The following is an 18565-nucleotide window of genomic DNA, read 5'->3' as shown; positions in this document are numbered from 1 at the left end:
AAAAATGCCTCATGTTCCACTGGTGCTTATCACAGTCCATCAGGGGAAACAACTGAACCAAGACTACCCTATCGCCAATTCCTAATAAAGTTGTAAACAGCAAGAGATTTTAAGAACTACTATCTGTCCGTCTGTCGATGTATCATATATTTTGTTTTCTGTCACAAAGGAAATATGCTAGACGGAGGCTCCAGAAGCATGAAAAGTGCGTATGTGACCACAGTAAAATTTAATCTCGGAAACGAATGCAACATCTGGCACAATTCCCCCATGTTGAGCTTTGCTGTGAGCTGAACGCATAAGGATTTGAAACGCTATAACTTTGAAGATCCTTTCATGCAAAGCAAGCATTTGCTATGGCTTCTTGTCGCCCAGGCAGGAGGGAGAACTGGCAAGCCATGGCAGATCCCTTAAGTGGTGGGCAGGAAGTGTTTTCCCTGTGATCCTGCAAAGGCATGCCCATATCCAGCTGATGTTTGGGATAATTCATGCAATTGCAGGATAGGCTGCAAGCTGCTGTTCAGAAACCCAGAGAAAGAACTAGAAGGAAGAAATCAGGACCCAAGTTTTTTTAAAGAGAGACTGCAATCTCTCTTTAAACGTATTAAAGGGAAACGTATTAAAGGGAAACGTATTAAAGGGAAACGTTTTAAACTCTCGTTCAGCAAACCCTGTGACTCCGTGGGGAAGAGATGCACAAGCAAACATCCTAATGAACTGGCACAGAAGGCTCTGTGCCTGGCCGTGGCTTGAGATAACTGAGGAACATTAAGGGGCTTCTGCCGTGTCAGCTCCTGCCAAATCCTGCACGAGGGGGAGATGGCCTGTGGTCCGCGCTGGATTTTTAATGAGAGATTCTTGGACTCGAGCTTCCCTGGCTGCCCACCTCCAGATGTGCGATGACAGTCTCGGATTGCCGAGCGGGGAGGGAAACACTTTGCACAGCAGATGCTTGCTAGCCCTCTCATTTATTGCGCAGGAAATAATGAATGAGCCCAGGCATTAAAAATAGGCCCTGGCCTTGGTCTGTGTGAAATCAGGAACCGGACGAGATTGTATCTCTTTGAGGTAGAACGTGGCCAGTATTTCCAGTACAGTGGTACCTCGGGTTACATACGATTCAGGTTACAGACTCCGCTAACCCAGAAATAGTACCTTGGGTTAAGAATTTTGTTTCAGGATGAGAACAGAAATCATGCTCCAGCGGCGCGGCAGCAGCAGGAGGCCCCATTAGCTAAAGTGGTCTTCAGGTTAACAGTTTCAGGTTAAGAACGGACCTCCAGAACGAATTAAGTACTTAACCTGAGGTACCACTGTACTCAAAGTGTCCCTGGCATGCTCAAGCTGCCTAAGGTGGATTGCCACTCCTCCTCTCCTTTCCCATTGCTGCACCCCATTATTTGAAGCAGTAGATCACCCTCCCCTCCATGCTGCCCCCATGTCTTTTACTACAGTGGTACCTCAGGTTACAGACGCTTCAGGTTACAGACTCCGCTAACCCAGAAATTGTACCTCTGTTTAAGAACTTTGCTTCAGGGTGAGAACAGAAGATTTTTTCACCCTTGGCAGGGGCCAACCTACCCGGCCCCTAGGTATGCCCTTGAATCTGCATTCCGATTGGGCCAATCCTGGCCACCTTGTTCCAAATGGTTATTTATATTCCATGTCAGAAGGTTCCTTCTCTCCAGGAAGTCTATATTTAGAGAAAGAAAAAGAACCAGATAACATGGAATTGGAGGTATGTAAGGCCCACGCCAGACCTACAGAGCCTTGATTTTTACAAGAAATGCCACAAGTCCACTATTTTGTCCATCTCACATTCCTAAGGGCAAGAGTTGCAAAATCAGATTCTTACACCAGTTCAGTGAATCCAGAATTAACAATCCTAGACAGGGATTGAAATGACGACTCCACACAAGGAAGCAAGAGAAAAATTGAGCAGAGAAGTGGATTTAGGGGCTAAATTCTCTTTTGAGGCATCTGCCTTACGAGCTGAAACTGGTAATTAAAACAGCACAGAAGAGCTTTCTTGAAAACCAGGCAAAGTCAAGAAGTGACTAGTGTGAAGTCTAGGTCACTTGTACCTGCTGAAAAGTAGTTTTGTTTTAAGGTGCATTTCACAGGATGAGAAAAGCTCATGGCTACATTTCTGCAAGCAAGAAGACGGCCACATCAGCAAGTTTCAGACTATGAAGAAGTTCCATTTTAATCTCTGCCTCTTGCTATCCTTTTCGGAATTTTGGCTGAGAATCCTAGCTGATACTGTGTTTTCTGAGTAACACCCTATCTTAAAAGAAACAAAATGAGAAAGTAACCTGATTTTGCACAGTGAGCTACTTTGTTCAATTGCTTGTTATTTTGAAAAGTAAAGCAGGAATCAGATCTCTCTTGACGATAAGCTGCTTTGTGAATGTTATAAACCACAAGCAAGCCGGGAAGAGTTGCCACAGCCTCGTTCAGGAATGTGAAACTCCACAGATATATCAGGATAAGAAAACACAATACTTGAGAAGCAAAGAACTCTGCTGGATCAGATGAAACGTCCACCCACAGCCAGCTGCTGCTTCTGGAAGTGTGGAGAGATGGAGGCTACAAGCTTCCTCCATTTCTTCCCTAGCAACTGATATTTAAGGGTGTGCTGTACCCTTAGAGGACGCCACTGCTTATTTCCTTCCACTGTGAAGACTCTTTAACTCTTCCCTTGTGTTTCCAGTTCTTTTGATCAATTACTGACTTACAACAGGCGTCTGATGTCTTGTCCAAGGTCTGCCAGGCTTACTCAGGAGCCTCTAGTGAGGGACTTTATCAAAAGCTCGTTTGAAGTCTGTGGATATGGTATCTACTGAATTACCTGCATCTACACATGCTTGGAGGGACGCGGGTGGCGCTGTGGGTTAAACTACAGAGCCTAGGACTTGCCAATCAGAAGGTCGGCGGTTCGAATCCCTGCGACGGGGTGAGCTCCCGTTGTTCGGTCCCTGCTCCTGCCAACCTAGCAGTTCGAAAGAGCATCAAAGTGCAAGTAGATAAATAGGTACCACTCCAGCGGGAAGGTAAACGACATTTCCGTGCGCTGCTCTGGTTCGCCAGAAGCGGCTTAGTCATGCTGGCCACATGACCCGGAAGCTGTACGCCGGCTCCCTCGGCCAATAAAGCGAGATGAGCGTCACAACCCCAGAGTCGGCCACGACTGGACCTAATGGTCAGGGGTCCCTTTACCTTTACACATGCTTGATGCTCTCATAGAAATCCAATGGCTGAAGAGGCAGAACTTCCTCATGCAGAAGTTACTCCAGTTCTTTTTCAGAAGTCTGCTGTCCCAACTCTTCATCCTGACTTACCCCCAAGAACCTAAAAAAGTAGTCTTAAATTGCATACCTTCCAATTTTTGGCAGAGACTGATTTTACTGTCAAATGAATTATTATTAGAATCTAGTTCTCCAAGGACTCTTTACTGTCTGGGTTCAGAGATTAGTTTTTTAGCCAGTCCACTGGACCAGGTTTTGGGGGTCCCTCAGACAAGTCTATGCAGCCTTTCTCCCTTCAGTTTGCCATTGCTAATGTCTGCTCACTCGCCCAGACAACTAGCTGGCAGACAAGGCGTAGTGAGGAAAATGAGTGTCTGTCACAGATGCTTCCCAAACAACACACTTTGATTTTATTTTTGCTTTCTTACACTTTTACCCATCTTGTTGTTGTTGTTTTTTACGCTGACGTTAATTCTCAGTGCAAATCATTTTGGAAAGAAAGGCAGGATGCAAACACTTCAAATAAATTAAAATAAAAACCTTAGTTGTTTTTATGCATGGGTTTATAAATAAAATGTGTATCATGCTCTTGGAGCCCCAGTTGCACTTGCTGACATCCTGTTGTATGTTAAGAGCAAGAACGCTGCAACAGCTGGTGGCAGAAAACGTGCCCGTTTAGATTTATCTAATCCTTCATTAAACAAATTCACTTAAAATGTAGTTTTGAACAGAATCTGAACAAGTTTATAGAGGAAATCAGAATTTAAGAGCAAGTTTAGATGTTGCATTTCTCAATTCACGTCGGCAAAGCAGGCTGCCAGCCTGTGCTTGTGTTTATGCCTGCATGGTGCCTACACCAAGGAAGCCCTGCTCCTCTTCTCTGGTTTCTGTAGTCACAGCAGCTGGAGAAAGCACTCAGAAAAGTCTGAAATTGCCGTAGTATCTTAACACGTCCTTGGCATACTTCTGAAATTGTGCTGCTTCAGAGCAAGGCTGGATGTGTATCCTAAGCTACATTTTGCAATTCTTAAAGTTGTGAAATCCAGCTGATGAAGCAAGGGTTTTTGTTCTTCTACACGAGACCTTGTAGAAATAATTAACTAGATCTCTGGGAAGACATGGGAGGGGAGGAGAAATACTTTTATTATCAGAAGAGGGAAGAAGGGAAGTACCAACCAAGCAAAGTTGTACCAAACTAAACATAGTACAAAAGCGCATCTGATATTTGACGTCAATGGGCCAATTTCAGTACAGTGGTACCTTGGGTTACATACACTTCAGGTTACAGACGCTTCAGGTTACAGACTCCGCTAACCCAGAAATAGTACCTCGGGTTAAGAACTTTGCTTCAGGATGAGAACAGAAATCGCGCCCTGGCGGCAGCAGAAGGCCCCATTAGCTAAAGTGGTGCTTCAGGTTAAGAACAGTTTCAGGTTACGAACGGACCTCCGGAATGAATTAAGTATTTAACCCGAGGTACCACTGTACTGTACCTACAAACTGAATCACAAGAAGGAGAATAGCATAGATAAGATGTTTCTTGCCGTGCAGATGCAGAAGAGTGTGATCCACACAATATTCAACATTCCCATTGCCCAAGATAAGACTCACACAACCTACTTCCTTTGGTGCGATAGAATCTACAGGTGTTTAAAAAAAAATATTTTTAGTAGAGTATATTATTTTAACTTCCCTTGTGCAACGTCTCAACCCTTGCACAATCAAGAGTTTGCTAGACCCTTAAAAATGTAGTATAAACACCAACAATTGGCAAACACTTGCCTGTGAGCACTCCAACTGGAGAACAACCTTTTCCAAAAGTGTCATGGGCTTTGAAGATGATCGAACTCAGGATGCAAGGGAGAAACGTGCTAAGAGGAAGGCACGCTTGGCCAATCCACACCGTGATCAACTCCCGCCCAGAAACCAATGTCCCCACTGTGGAAGGACGTGTGGCTCCAGAATTGGCCTCCACAGTCACTTACAGACTCAATGTTAAAACCGTGTTGATGGAAGGCAATCTTACTCGGCTATGAGTGATCACCAAAGAAGAGGAGACCCTGGAAAATCCAGGAAAAGGTGAACCAGGCCGTGGAGAGTCCTGACTTGGGGAAACATCTAACGATTCTAACCATTCTGCAATACCAGTTCCACGCACCATTAGACTTAGAAAGCATCAAGCAGAACTTCAGCAATAGTGTCCATATGCTTATATTGTAGCAGGAAGTGGTAATATGATTGAATCACCATGAGCAAGCAAACAACTGCAAATAGAACCTTGAAGGAAGCAGCATTACGTTTGTAATCTGATCAGCTGGATAACTCGCAGGACTAAGTCATGGCGGCACCTGATGATCTATAATAAATCACATTAAGCAGCCCAAGGGCAGTTCTTACCAATGTACTTATGGTGCTAAGCCCTTTGGCCTAATTAGAAGACACACAACAGCTACAGGGATGCAACATTATTTATTTCATCAGCTTGGTATACTAAGAGCAAGCCGAGTTATGGGATAAATCTTCAACACAGATTCCAAGGTCAGAAACAAGATGAATATAGAAATGGCAGAAAATTTCATTTAACTAGATTGGAGTTTGAAGGGACAAGAGGTCATGTTGTTCAGCAATGGAACTGTACATTCTATTCATTTAAAGAATTCAGTTTTATAGCTTTGTTTGGATTGCCATGTTCCAAAATTCTGATTTTAATTCAAAGCAAACAAAGGAAAATCACCTAACCCAGTGTTTCCCAAACTTGGATCTCCAGCTGTTTTCAGACTACAGTTCTCATCATTCTTGATCACAGGTCTTGCAAGCTAGAGATGATGGGAGTTGGTAGTGAAAGAATGTTGAGATGGCTTACTTGGAAATTGCATGCCTATCCTGAAAAGTTTAGATCTGAAGAACTGTAAATAAAGAGCTGGATTATTTAAAGAACCAAAACTAAAGATCACATCCCACCAACCCATGATTTTTTAAAACACAGATCGGGAGACATACATCAACACAGCATTGATTTCTAGATGGAAAACCAGTGCTTTAGCCTTAATATGGTTAACTCCAGCAGATGATATTTGACATAAGCCAGTTTATTAAAATTGTGAGTACAGTGGACCCTCCAGATATGAACTTAATTCGTTCCAGGGGTCAGTTCGCACCCCGAAAATTATGTAAATAGAGGCGTGCTTCTGCACATACACACACGGCAAAACCTGGACGTATACACTTCCGGGTTTGCCGTGGCCGTAACCCGAAGATTCCGTATCCAGAGGGATACATAAGTAGAGGTAAGACTGTACTTGTAAATACAAAATTCCTGAAAAATACGCACTCAAATATACAGTACAAATAAACCAAAGTTTGGCAATATTTTTTGATCTGGAAAATGTTTCTGAAATGTCATTAAAGTTGTGGTAATGCTCCTATTTCCTGTAGCCACGTACGAAGGAAAAGACATTGGGGACTGATTCTATGACTGACGTAAGAGAAGTTGTTAGAAGGGCTGCTTTTAAACTCTGTGTGCACAACTTGCAGGATGCGTAAGGCCCTTCCAAGCTGACACCACTGATTTCTGCTGCCTGGGGAGACCCTACGCCCCCATTTTTTGCCACCCAACAATGCTGCCTGTGATGGGAGGAAGGATCACAGTTTCCCATCCTCAGCACAAACCTTTTTGGAGCCCTGACCTCTCTTGCCATTCAACTCCTTGGGCTCGTGCAGAAAAGCAGTTAAAGCAAATGCGATTTGGTGAATGCAACCTGCAGGAATGGGTAACAGCATCCTCCGACTTACCCGTAGCTTGGCAGAAGAGGAAGAAGGTGGTCTGGGCACCCACGCGCCGGATCTGGTCACTTAGGAACGGTGGCATCAAGGTGACTGTGGCAAAATCTGCGCTAGACCAAACATCAGGCTGGGGACTGATGGATGGAGGACGTGAGTCACTTTCCATACAGGACAAAGAGGAGGAACCAGTAGGAGGGAAAGTTATGGGAGATGAAGCTGTGGCCGAAGAGGACAGAAGAGGAAAAAGAAGAAGAAAAGGGCACTAAGGAAAAAAGTTCTAAGAACATGCCAAAGAAATAGTTTGCAAAGGAGGGGGGAAATGAGCAGCGAACATTTAATCAAAAGAAAGTTCCTTCTTATTTCTGTTTTGAGTCAAGGAGCAGGAAATCACACCTGTTCAAATCTTACAGCGAGAAAACCCGCTAAGGCTTCTGGGTTTTTTTAAAGACAAGTTATTATTGCTCAAGGACAAGGATGAAATACAATGAACTTCAATATTTATTTCCTTATTTTTTCATATATACAGAATCAAAAATAGAAAAATAAAAGCAAAAATGAACCATACAAAATCTAGAACAGTTTACACTAAGACCATCTAAGGTGTGTGCTGGGGAAATATTTCAACAGGAACAAAGAAAAGGAAAGGACTTTGGGACATGTTGCCTACTCAGTCGTCTCTATTTCTAACCATATTTACATGAGACACAAAAGACAGCGAGAGACAAGGATTTTTAAAAACTGTACAGCACAAAGGAGTTTTACAGACAAATAGTGCCGTTGTTGAGTCCCAGGAGAGATAAAGTGGTCGACCCTTTGGGCAGTTTTCTGCTCTTCTCTGGTTTCTTTACTCCAGTTGCCTTTTTGGAAAACATTGGTGGAAGTTGTGAAGAAACAGTGAAAATATTTGGCAAAGTTGATTATGGGGGTGAGAGAGGCTGGAGCCCTATTGCTTCCCAACTGTGGAGAAAAGTTACAAAATGCATGACATCCTCAACAGTCTCTTTTGAGAGGTCCATCGCATGTTTGCCAAGGTCCGCACTGTATCTCTGAAACAGAAGCCTCTCAGACTGCTGCGGTTCAGTGACTACTGTTTGTCCACAATAATCCACTTTTTTAAAACCTTAAAACAAATCCATAAAATCAGTTAATGTGGCAGTGTCCAACTACATCTTTTTAACATCTTTTTTCTAAAGCTAAACTCCCCACAACCCAAAAATGAACATTAAGCTCTCAAAATGATTACCATATCAACGCCTCTAAAAAAAAAGGGGGGGGGAGAGAGACATTTAACCGAAGCTTATCCCTGAGAACCTTATGCAACTCTAGAATACATCATATTCTAAAAAGGTACACAAAAAGTTTTGGAAAGATCCAACATTTCTTTCACCAGCTAAAACTACCAGACAAATGCATTAAAATCACTAGATGCAAAGAAATGTCCCAATCTGGACAAAAAGGCTATTATTTACCAATCTGATAAACTAAACATCATTTCCAATTTGGAATTAAACTGAAATTAGATTTTTAATGGCAGTTAAATACGTGCAGGCAGGAGCTACTGAAATCCTTTTTGGTATGGCTCTGCAACAAGAGTTAATTTTACCTTCTATGAAAAAGAGGGATTAATCAAAATAGTCAGTATGTGCAAGTGTTAAATGATCCTTGGCTGGGAAGCAGGGGGAGGGCAGCTTAGAAGCTCACCGTGTGAAACCGTAACTGGCCATTTAAAATAAAGAAGAAACACATAAGAAATAAGTGTGTAACAGAACCGTTTTCAGAAAATGAGAGATCTCTCTCTGCTCTATCCAGGTGTGAAATGACAATGTGTCACTTCAAAAAAACTGAGAACACGTAGCCCTTTCTGGCCCAGTTATCACTTCTAAAATGTTTTGTGTTCGAAAACAAACGATTCAGAATGACAGTACTTTCATTAGGGGAGGTGGGGTTTTTCTCCTTTAATCCCCCTCAGCATCCGAGTCAGCAAATTTCAGTTCGCACTTGACATCAAAAGGTTTGTCCTTGACTTCCTTGTAAGACTGCGAATGGTCCTCATCGTGTTGAACATGGCCATTTCCATAGTCGGCTTCAGTCTCGTATCCCGTGTCATGTGCCGGTTTTGGGTGCTCCCCGCTTTGGGTCAGGAGACTGCCTGGCTCCACCAGGGTCTCCTTCACGCTTTGCTCACAGTCAGAAAAATCAGCCTTGGGCTTCTTCTTCCCAAGTAACATAGCAGAACGAAACTTCAGGCACTGGTCCGGCAGAAACCCTTTGTAACAGTTGTAGGCAAACAGGCACAGGAAGAGCACGAAAAAGAAGAGGAAGAGGAACATCAAGAGGGAGTTATCGTTGGACCTCAGAAACATGGTCTTTGCAGAGACCTCGGGGGGCGAGTTCAAGAGCTCGATGTCAGGTGCGGTGCTCATGAGGGTGGGGACAATGGGATTCGTCACTATCCTGGACGTTGTGACTGGTACCACCGGGGAGGTGGATGTGTGAGCGGCCGAGTCTTGGATAGCGACAGTCGGCATTTTGGCTGCTTCCGCGTTGCGTTCCGTCGGTGTGGTTGGCTGGGTGGGGCTCAGAGTGGTGTGTTGGACTTTCCTCAGTTCCAAAACATGTTTCGCCAACACTTGCGAGAACTTCTGGTTCTTCACTTTTTCTTCCGACAGGCACTGATAGACGCCGCTGTCGCCCTCGGACAAATTGAAGATCAGCAGCGCCTTCTCCAGCAGCCGGTACTTCGGACTTTCCACCTTGAGCACATCGTCCTTGAATTTCCAAACCACTTGGGCCAGGTTGGACTTCTGAGAGCATTTTAGCTCTGCAGTGCTGCCATGCTTGAAAGTGTGCTGCAGATAATGCTCTCTTACTTTATCTGGAACAGCAAAATAAATGTAAACGAGAACAGAAATGAGTTTTCTTTTCAGTGTGGGGAGCAGGCCAATTCAGCCATGCAGGCATATACTGGAAAAAACCTACCAGCTCACAACAAGTGTCACGCTAGCCTGAAACAACAACACTTATATACTCGTCACAGGGTACAGCTTACAATGGATATGTATTTGTCTAGGATAAAGCGGTGGCATTCCTAAGTATCTCTGGAACTGCTTGCTAAACTGCTGTATTCCAAAGATGGAGAAATCTGTGCAATTAGCGTGTGATTTGTGTACGGGGATGAGGGGAGTAACACATGAATGCTTCTCTAAGCCTTAAGTGTTAAAAGATGATGTTCAGTCATCACAGGAACAAAGACTGCGTACACAGGCTCATCCCAATAAAATGAGCACACATGAAATTGCCAGGGGAAAAAACCCCAACCCAGAAAGTGCAAAACCTCAAAAAATGAATGATCCGAAGAGTCATAAACATTGCTGAAATATTTAAGTGCAACTACCTTTTATCTGAAATACTGCTTTGCGTTTAAATTCTTTTGCAAGAAAACACAACCGCCTGGTTCACACAACACAGTAAGCCAAACTATGGCTTTCTGAGACCATAGTATCTTCCGAGTCTGGCAGGGTTCCATGTGTGCAATAGAGATTGCCAAACAGAGCTTTCAGTAACTCACACATGGTGGACAAAGCCAGAAAGTATTTGACCATAAGAAGCTGTGAGTCTATGAAGCTTTGGATCATGTGCCCAATACAAAGAAAATACTTGTGAGTTCTACTATACCAGGCCTTTTTGGTGGTGGCTCCCCACATATGGAATGTTCTCCCCAGGGAAGCATGCCTAGCATTATCACTGGCTACTTTTAGGCACCAGGCAAAAAACCTTTACAGGCTTTTGGTCTTTAGATACGTGTGGTCTCTTTTAGTAGACGTCAATGCCTTTTTATGTATATCACTCCTTTTAGCTTTTATTTGGTTTAACTCCGTACTGGTTTCAATTTTCGTATTCTAGGTTGCTTTTCAGCTTTCTCTTTTGTTAAAAAAACTGACTAACAGCCCAATAAATAAATAAATAAAACAGAATCTCTATTCAACGTATTCACACCATATTTTTTTCATTAATATGGAAGCAATAGCAACAGCAACTCTTTGCAGAAAATGTTCTGTTATGGCAAGAAATCCCGTGTGTTGCAGCCAAACTGCTGACTGAGGTTGGTTACAGGGAACACAGTTACTCCCTCGTTTAAAACAACTTCACCGGATACTGGTCCATTTCCAGGCACAATTCAAATTGCTGGTTATGTGTGAACCTGCCTGGGGTGAGTGCCTTCTCTTGGTCCCATCAGCATCACACCTAGTGGTAACACAAGAGATAGCCTTTTCTGTGTCTCAAGAGAAGCTGGACTGTCTCTTTTCTGCCAGTTTTCTTTCTGTCCTATTCAGACAGGCCTTTGGAAAGCAAAGTGCAAGTGATACTGATCAGCGGCGTACTGTCAGCACAAACGGTTTTAACTGCTGATTCTAACTGTGCCCTGATGTGTTTAAATTAATGTTTCTATTCTATAATGTTTTTAAATGTAAGCCACCTTGAATCCCAACTTGGGAGAAAGGTGGGATATCAATATGTTGATGATGATGATACTCAATGGTTTGAGGCATCATCTCTGGGCATGCAAAACTTGTCCTTTTGGAAGGCACACCCAAAAGTATTTTCAGTCAGAAACATTATATTAGACATTAATATGATGGTACCTTGGTTTTCGAACATAATAATTCCAGAAGACCATTCGAGTTCTGAAACGTTCGAAAACTGAAAACTCAATACAGAAAACTCAATATGGAAGCAGTGTGGTATGTTTGACTTCTGAGGCGTGTTCGAAAACTGAAGCATTTACTTCCGGGTTTACGGCATTCGAAAACCGAAACGTTCATCAACGGAGACGTTCGCTAACCAAGGTACCACTGTATTGATTTCATAAACCCCATGACAATTCAAGGGTATAAAAGACAATTTCCTCAAGTAATTACAATAACAGCTAACAGAGGGGTCACCAACATGTGCCCTCAGAGGCCTTCTCTGAGTTTTGGCCCCCTGCCCCTCCGTCCCTCTGAGAGAAGCCTCCTTCAGCCAACAGATGACTTTTTTTAGCCTAATTGGGGCATGGAGGAAAGGTTACAGCTAGGGAACAGTTGTAGCACATGTGAGGGGGCCATAGACTGCGAATTGGCCCTATTTTTGGGGGGGGGGGAGGAAAGCAAAAACAAGCCAAAAATAAAAAGGTGTGTTGTTTTTTTATTGTAACAAAAAGCTACACATTAAATAGAAGCGTTAGATATCGCACCAAGCAATTCTGTGGAGAAGCTCAGCCCAAATGTTTATTACACTTAGTATTTCCCCACCTCTTTTGGAAAGAAAGAAAAGCTTACCAGCAGTACAAGAAGAAGCATCGCCACTAATATTCTGAATCCAGTCCCTACAAAAGTAAACAGACAGTCAGAGAGTCAATACATTTACCATCGTCTGCCCTCCCTACCCTCTGTGTGCAAATCTCTCCCCACCTGCAAATCTGTTATCTGCCTGGAAAGGCAGCACTGGAAGGATTTGATAATATCCAAACAAGTGACGCAGGAGAGGGGGAGAGGAAGGAGCACAGAAGCCGTCGGATCACCTTTTTGCTGAAGGGCAGCATTCCACAAAGTGACAAACAGACCCTTTATTTAAATAAACAAGTTGTGTGTGTTTGCAACAGTTTGGAACACGGTTTGGGAAAGTCGCTGTTCAGGAACCCTTTTGGGAAAAAACTTCTCAGTCATGGCAGTGATTTTGAGTCTGCTGACTCCAAATTTGTGCCGAAGCCAGGTAGCTTTCTTTAAAGACCTTTAAATGGGAAAAATCATTTAAAATATCTGCAATCTTCTAACACCAGGATATCTGGTTTTAATTGTGCCCATGGAGGCGAAAGAAAGATCTAGAAAAGGAACAGCCCACAATTTTTTTCAGGCTAACAGCTGCTGTGGATTTGGCGGTGAAATGTTTCATAGGGGTAGTTAGAAGCACGCATGTTATGTCTTGACATCCCAATATCATGTGTGTGAGCATCGGGCTTCCCTTTCCTAAGCCACGCAGCAGCTTTCTAGACGTTGGGAAGGAGGTGCCAGACTTGAATACTTCATACTCCAATTAACCAGGAACATTCAGGTGACTAGCCTAGTCCTGTAGTAGTAGTAATATATTTATACCCTGCCCATCTGGCTGAGTTTCCCCAGCCACTCTGGGCGGCTCCCAACAGAATACTAAAAACACGATAAAACATCAAACTTTAAAAACTTCCCTAAACAGGGCTGCTTTCAGAGGTCTTCTAAAAGTCAGATAGTTGTTTATTTCCCTGACATCTGATGGGAGAGTGTTCCACAGGGAGGGCGTCACCACCGAGAAGGCCCTCTGCCTGGTTCCCTGTAACCTCATTTCTCTCAGTGAGGGAACCGCCAGAAGGCCCTCGGAGCTGGACCTCAGTGCCCATGGCTAAAGAATGTGGGTACAGATGCTCCTTCGGGTATACTGGGCCGAGGCCATTTAGGGCTTTAAAGGTCAGCTCCAACATTTTGAATTGTGCTCGGAAACATACTGGGAGCCAATGAAAGTCTTTCAGGACTAGTGTTACATGGTCTCTGCGACCACTTCCAGTCCACTGACCACACACCACTGGGTAGGGAGGGATAACGTAGTACCCATCCCACCTAATTGGTAAGCCAGAGAAGGAGTGGTGTCAAGTAGGCAATGATCTGACTTGCTAATACTGCGTACTGCAGCTGTCAGCCTAGGGTGCTATTGGTAGGCAGCTCCTGTAGTGGCCTGGTATTCGTGCCCAGCTTCCTGAGGATGCTTAAGGAGTTTCTCTCGAGGGGAAGCCCTGGAATAACATTATGAACTGCAGAACTGGGCCCTGAGATCATCAGTTGGGGGTGCTTCCCCAAATTCCTTCTTGAACAGATACTTTTGTTCTGTTTGAGACCTCCAGGTATAGGGTGGTATATACCGTATTTTTCGCTCCATAAGACACACTTTTTTCCTCCTAAAAGGTAATGTGTGTCTTATGAAGCGAATGCTCCGCGGCTCTCTTTAAAGCAGCAAAGCGGGACAGGAGCCGCTTACACGGGTGTAAAGCAAGCACAGCGGGAGCCGTGTAATCCTTCCGCCCCCACGCTCGGCCGCCCCACTAGGATGGGTGCGCACACGCGCGTACCACCCCCTTGGGACGACGCTCATGTGGGTGACGTGCCGCCACACAAGACCCTCCCTCCGCCACTGGTCTTGCGGAGACAGTAGTGCCTTCCTTTGCAGAAGTGTGAAATTTGAAGGGCGGCTGTGGTTTGGTCCTTGTGTACGAAGGTGTGAATTGGGTAGGTTTGACTTTAAATGGGAATTGAATCAGATTTCTCCCGCATATGAAAGCCCCCAGAACTCTCTGCAATGAACAAAAAGGAAGAAAGTCCCACTTCTTTTGGCTTTATTAAAATAATTGTGTAGGGCCAAACCATACAGTCCTGAGATCTAAGGGACTCAATGTGGGAAGCTCATATATTTCCATTGCTAGGGGATAAAGTCTCTCTTTATTTGTTAATGACAGGGATGATGCTTCTGAATGCCACTGTTGACTGCTGTTCACTTTACATGGTTGAAATATTATTCTGATATACCGGTAGTTTAGTCAATAGTTTAGTAGAACATTTGATTCAGAATATTTTTTTTCTTGTTTTCCTCCTCTAAAAATTAGGTGAATTATGGAGCGAAAAATACGGTAAATTCAATAAAAATTAATAATTAATAAAATACAGGCAGTGGTGGTGAGGAAGAACAGGCCTTCCAGCAGTGGGCTGTGCTTCTCAGAGAGGCTACCTAGTGCCTACTTCAATGTCCTTTGGGTGCCAAATACCTTTTTCGTTTCCCCAGGCGTTGAAAAAGTGAAGCCATTGCTCTTAACAGCTAAGGGCATCCCTTTTAAAACCTGGCTGCAGACTGGAGCAAAATGGCCGCCATGCTGGTCCACACTCCCAGTAAACCCACACTCAGCTGCCAGGCTAGAGAGTAGGGTGCCCCTATAGACAATGTGAATCATCAGCCTCTTCCCACCGTTTCCCCTGGGGCCAGACAAAATGGGCACTCCCATCTGGGAGAAGCTGTCATTATTTTTGTTTTGGCTTTATGTATGCCACCTGGAGTGTTTTTACCAAGTACAGCTTAAAAACTATGAAATAAATATATAAAAGCAATACGAAGATGCGGTAAACAATGATTACGAAGATAGTTATCAATTGCAATACCGGTATGCTCTGCAATGACAAAATATCTGTAACTATGGAGCTTCTGGTTGTTGTTTTAAGAACAGTAAGGCAGGTTTGCATGGTTGGAAGATGAACAGCTGGATAGGCATCTAGCCAGGGGTGTTCTGACTTGGGCAATTTGTTCTTTCAGAGCCTATGTTTGTGAACTTGTTTTTTTACACTTATAGTCCACCAGTCTTCCAGGCCTGCTACATTTCTTACATTTATATTCTAGGCCTGCTTAGCTTCAGCAAAGAGCCCTTCATGGGACCATGTGTTTTTCATATGTAAAGTGAAAAAATGTGTAGGTTCTGTTGGTATACAGTAATTATTAGTTGATTTTGAAAGTCAATTGAAAGTTGCAGCATTTGGGCTGTGCATTCTCTGTGCTGCTTTTTAAGTAAAAGCCTATGCCCCCCAAAAGCCTGAACTCTGAACAAATCTATTTTGCATTATTTACTCTGCCCCTCTTGATCATGCTAAGGGCAAAGAGCTCTGCACTCCATGATTCAGTAGAAACTTTTTCGGAAATGACTTCTCCTGCTCCCTACAGATTTTTGAGATTTCACTAAAGATTGCCCACACACTAGAAGTGTCTTGCGGTACCTGTTTAGAACAAGAAAGATGACTTGTGAAAATCCTATGCATGTTTACTTCAATGCAAGTTCCACTGAGTTCAAAGGATCTTATTCCCAAGTAAACATGCATAGGATTGCAAGAAGAACAAGGAAAGCTGCAGAGGATTCTTCTTAAGGTGTTGCATTTTGTACCAATTTCTGCTGACAGTGTGCTCTTGCAATTATAGAATACACAGAGAGCGAGAGAGAGGGGGGGAGAGTTTTGCATTCCTTAGTTGACCCACACAAATACCGTATTTTTTGCTCTATAAGACGCACCAGACCATAAGACGCACCTAGTTTTTGGAGGAGGAAAACAAGAAAAAAAATATTCTGAATCTCAGAAGCCAGAACAGCAAGAGGGATCGCTGCGCAGCGAAAGCAGCAATCCCTCTTGCTGTTCTGGCTTCTGGGATAGCTGCGCAGCCTGCATTCGCTCCATAAGACACACACACATTTCCCCTTACTTTTCAGGAGGGAAAAAGTGAGTCTTATAGAGCAAAAAATACGGTACATACATTTCCTCTACTTTGCAATACATCGGTGATACAGTGGTACCTCTGGTTGCAAACGGGATCCGTTCCAGAGGCTCGTTCGCAACATGAAAAGAACACAACCCGCAGTGGCGCGTCTGCGCATGTGCAGGTTGTGATTCGCCAGCGTCTGTGCATGACGTCATTTTGTGCGTCTGCGCATGTGGCAAAACCCGGAAGTAACCCTTTCTGGTACTTCCAGGTCGCCGCGGAACGTAACCCAAAAGAACGTAACATGAAGCGGACATAAAATGAGGTATGACTAATTAGCAAACATTTAAGTGCTTTTACCTTTCGGTCTCCCTCTCTTTGAAGATATTGACACACAGAGAGCCACGGGCATTCCAAGCACAGTATGGATCTCTTGCCAGGATGCAGTCCACACAGCTGGTGTATTTGTCACAAAACGCAACGGGAGACTGGACTACTCCAGCGTTGGACCCGGCATAGAGATATTGCTTGCCCTGCAGAAAGCACATGGGGGGAAAGTTACAACTTTCTTTAGCATCTCGCAGAAACAGTGCCTTTGGGACAGTCCAGGACAGGCTACAAAACCCCCAGCAGAAATGACTGAATTCAACAGCTGCTTTCCCTCCACTCCACCCCAATGGCAGGGTTGGGCATTCTTGCTGTTCTGGTATCTCTCTCTCGCCCCCAGCCCAAATTCTTACTCAGTCCTACCTTTTTCGAAGAAAGTAACAGTGTCTGAATGGGCTCAAAGTTTGGGAAGAGCTGCGTTTCTTCAATGATATGCATTCCGTTTTCGTAGCCAATGGCTTTGTGAAGGGCTCCTCGGTCTGAAACAAAAGGACCACACTTTGGTATACGTAAAAATCAAAATACAAAACTACAGTCTGATGTTTTCACCCTAAGGCTCCTGCTTCCTTCCCCTTGTGCCTTTCATTGTGTGTTTCACTACACAGCTACCCAACCTTGAGCATTTTCATTCTCTATCCAACTTTCATTTCATCCTTTAATTCCATTTCTTCTCCTAAACTGCAGTCGTTTCACCCCTTCTGAGCAGTCTGCTACCAGGACATGAGCTGGATTCTTATACTTTGGCTGTGAACTTTTTTTTTGGGGGGGGGGGTTAAGCACCAACCTTTTTTAGACCAACCTTGGAATCCAGCGACATTTAAGGTACAAGTTCCCTCAGACCCAGAGAGCTCAGCAAACCTAGGAGCTGTGTTCCATAAATATATGGGGACCCAAGGCTTGGGAACATTATGGACTACTCAAAGTGTCGTACTCAGGTGAGGAAATTATTCTTCAACATGTTCTTAAATCAACATAATGTTAAATGATTTCCTTACAATGCTGGTCTGATAGAGCCATTTATTTATTTTTAAAAGTACAATCCACCTTTCCTTGGAAAGAATAATTAAGTCAACTAACAACTGGCAATTAAACAATTGCTTTAAAAAAGGGGGGAATCACAGAAACAATTACTATACAATTAAACAAAACCACATGCAAACAAAACTAAGGTAGCAACACTACGCAGCCATCACCAAAATCTTTACCACATAAGAAGTGAGCAGTTCTGAGGGAATTTCACAACAACGGTGCCGTGACTGAAAAGGCCTTTTCTCCTGTATCCAAGCTACTGAAGCTCAGAGATCTGGGTGTAGAGGAAGGTTCATATGGGAAGAGGCAGTCATAAACGTATCAAAGTCGTGGGCCATTTCAGAGCCTCAAAGGTTTAAAATGCAGGACTCTGATTTACAAATATATGCGTTAGCAAACTAGTTGGGTGGAGTTAAGCCCCAATCTCACAGGCAATTTTTGCCAGTCTTAGAACCCGGGATGCTCTGAATTACAACAAATATGTAGCTCACAAGAGGGGCTCAATGAGCTGAAAAGCCACCTTATCATACTGCGATGTTGTCCAGTTCTCAGAGTGCGGAAAACTCACCTGTGCTGATGAACATGACATCATACAAAGTGCCATTCACGGCCTGGACTCTGTCCACCACAATCTGTGTATACTTCACATCTCTCTTCACCAGTCGGGGCCGGTCTCCAATTGGGGTCACAGAGTCATCCATCAGAGGATGGTCTTTGACAAACTGCAGGGTTTTGTCGGGTAAGTTGAGCGTAGTCGTGATATTGTCTGCTCTAGCCTCCTTGTTTATACACTGTCCCAAGAAGAATGTATGTCATATGATTAA

At 43.8% G+C, this 18565-nt stretch overlaps 1 protein-coding gene and 1 long non-coding RNA gene across 5 annotated transcripts in view; both read right to left on the bottom strand.

The window, feature by feature from the left end:
* LOC308458326 overlaps positions 1 to 18565 on the bottom strand; it is a 102060-nt gene that overhangs the window by 8878 nt on the left and 74617 nt on the right. The window lies entirely within an intron of this gene.
* Positions 7512 to 18565, bottom strand: part of LOC308458016 (semaphorin-4D-like) — a 117554-nt gene continuing 106500 nt past the window's right edge. For all 4 annotated transcript variants that reach the window (XM_080972501.1, XM_080972499.1, XM_080972502.1 and 1 more), the window contains 5 exons: positions 18310 to 18532; positions 17076 to 17191; positions 16686 to 16858; positions 12350 to 12396; positions 7512 to 9906 (listed from right to left, as the gene is read on the bottom strand). In XM_080972501.1, coding sequence (XP_080828627.1) covers positions 8987 to 9906; positions 12350 to 12396; positions 16686 to 16858; positions 17076 to 17191; positions 18310 to 18532 — 1479 coding nt within the window. In that variant the 3' untranslated portion in view covers positions 7512 to 8986. The remainder of the gene's footprint in view (positions 9907 to 12349; positions 12397 to 16685; positions 16859 to 17075; positions 17192 to 18309; positions 18533 to 18565) is intronic.

This window comes from Podarcis pityusensis (genome assembly GCF_964106645.2).
Source record: "Podarcis pityusensis genome assembly, chromosome: 11".
NCBI classification, from domain to species: domain Eukaryota; kingdom Metazoa; phylum Chordata; class Lepidosauria; order Squamata; family Lacertidae; genus Podarcis; species Podarcis pityusensis.
This window is presented reverse-complemented; position numbering and strand designations above follow the sequence as displayed.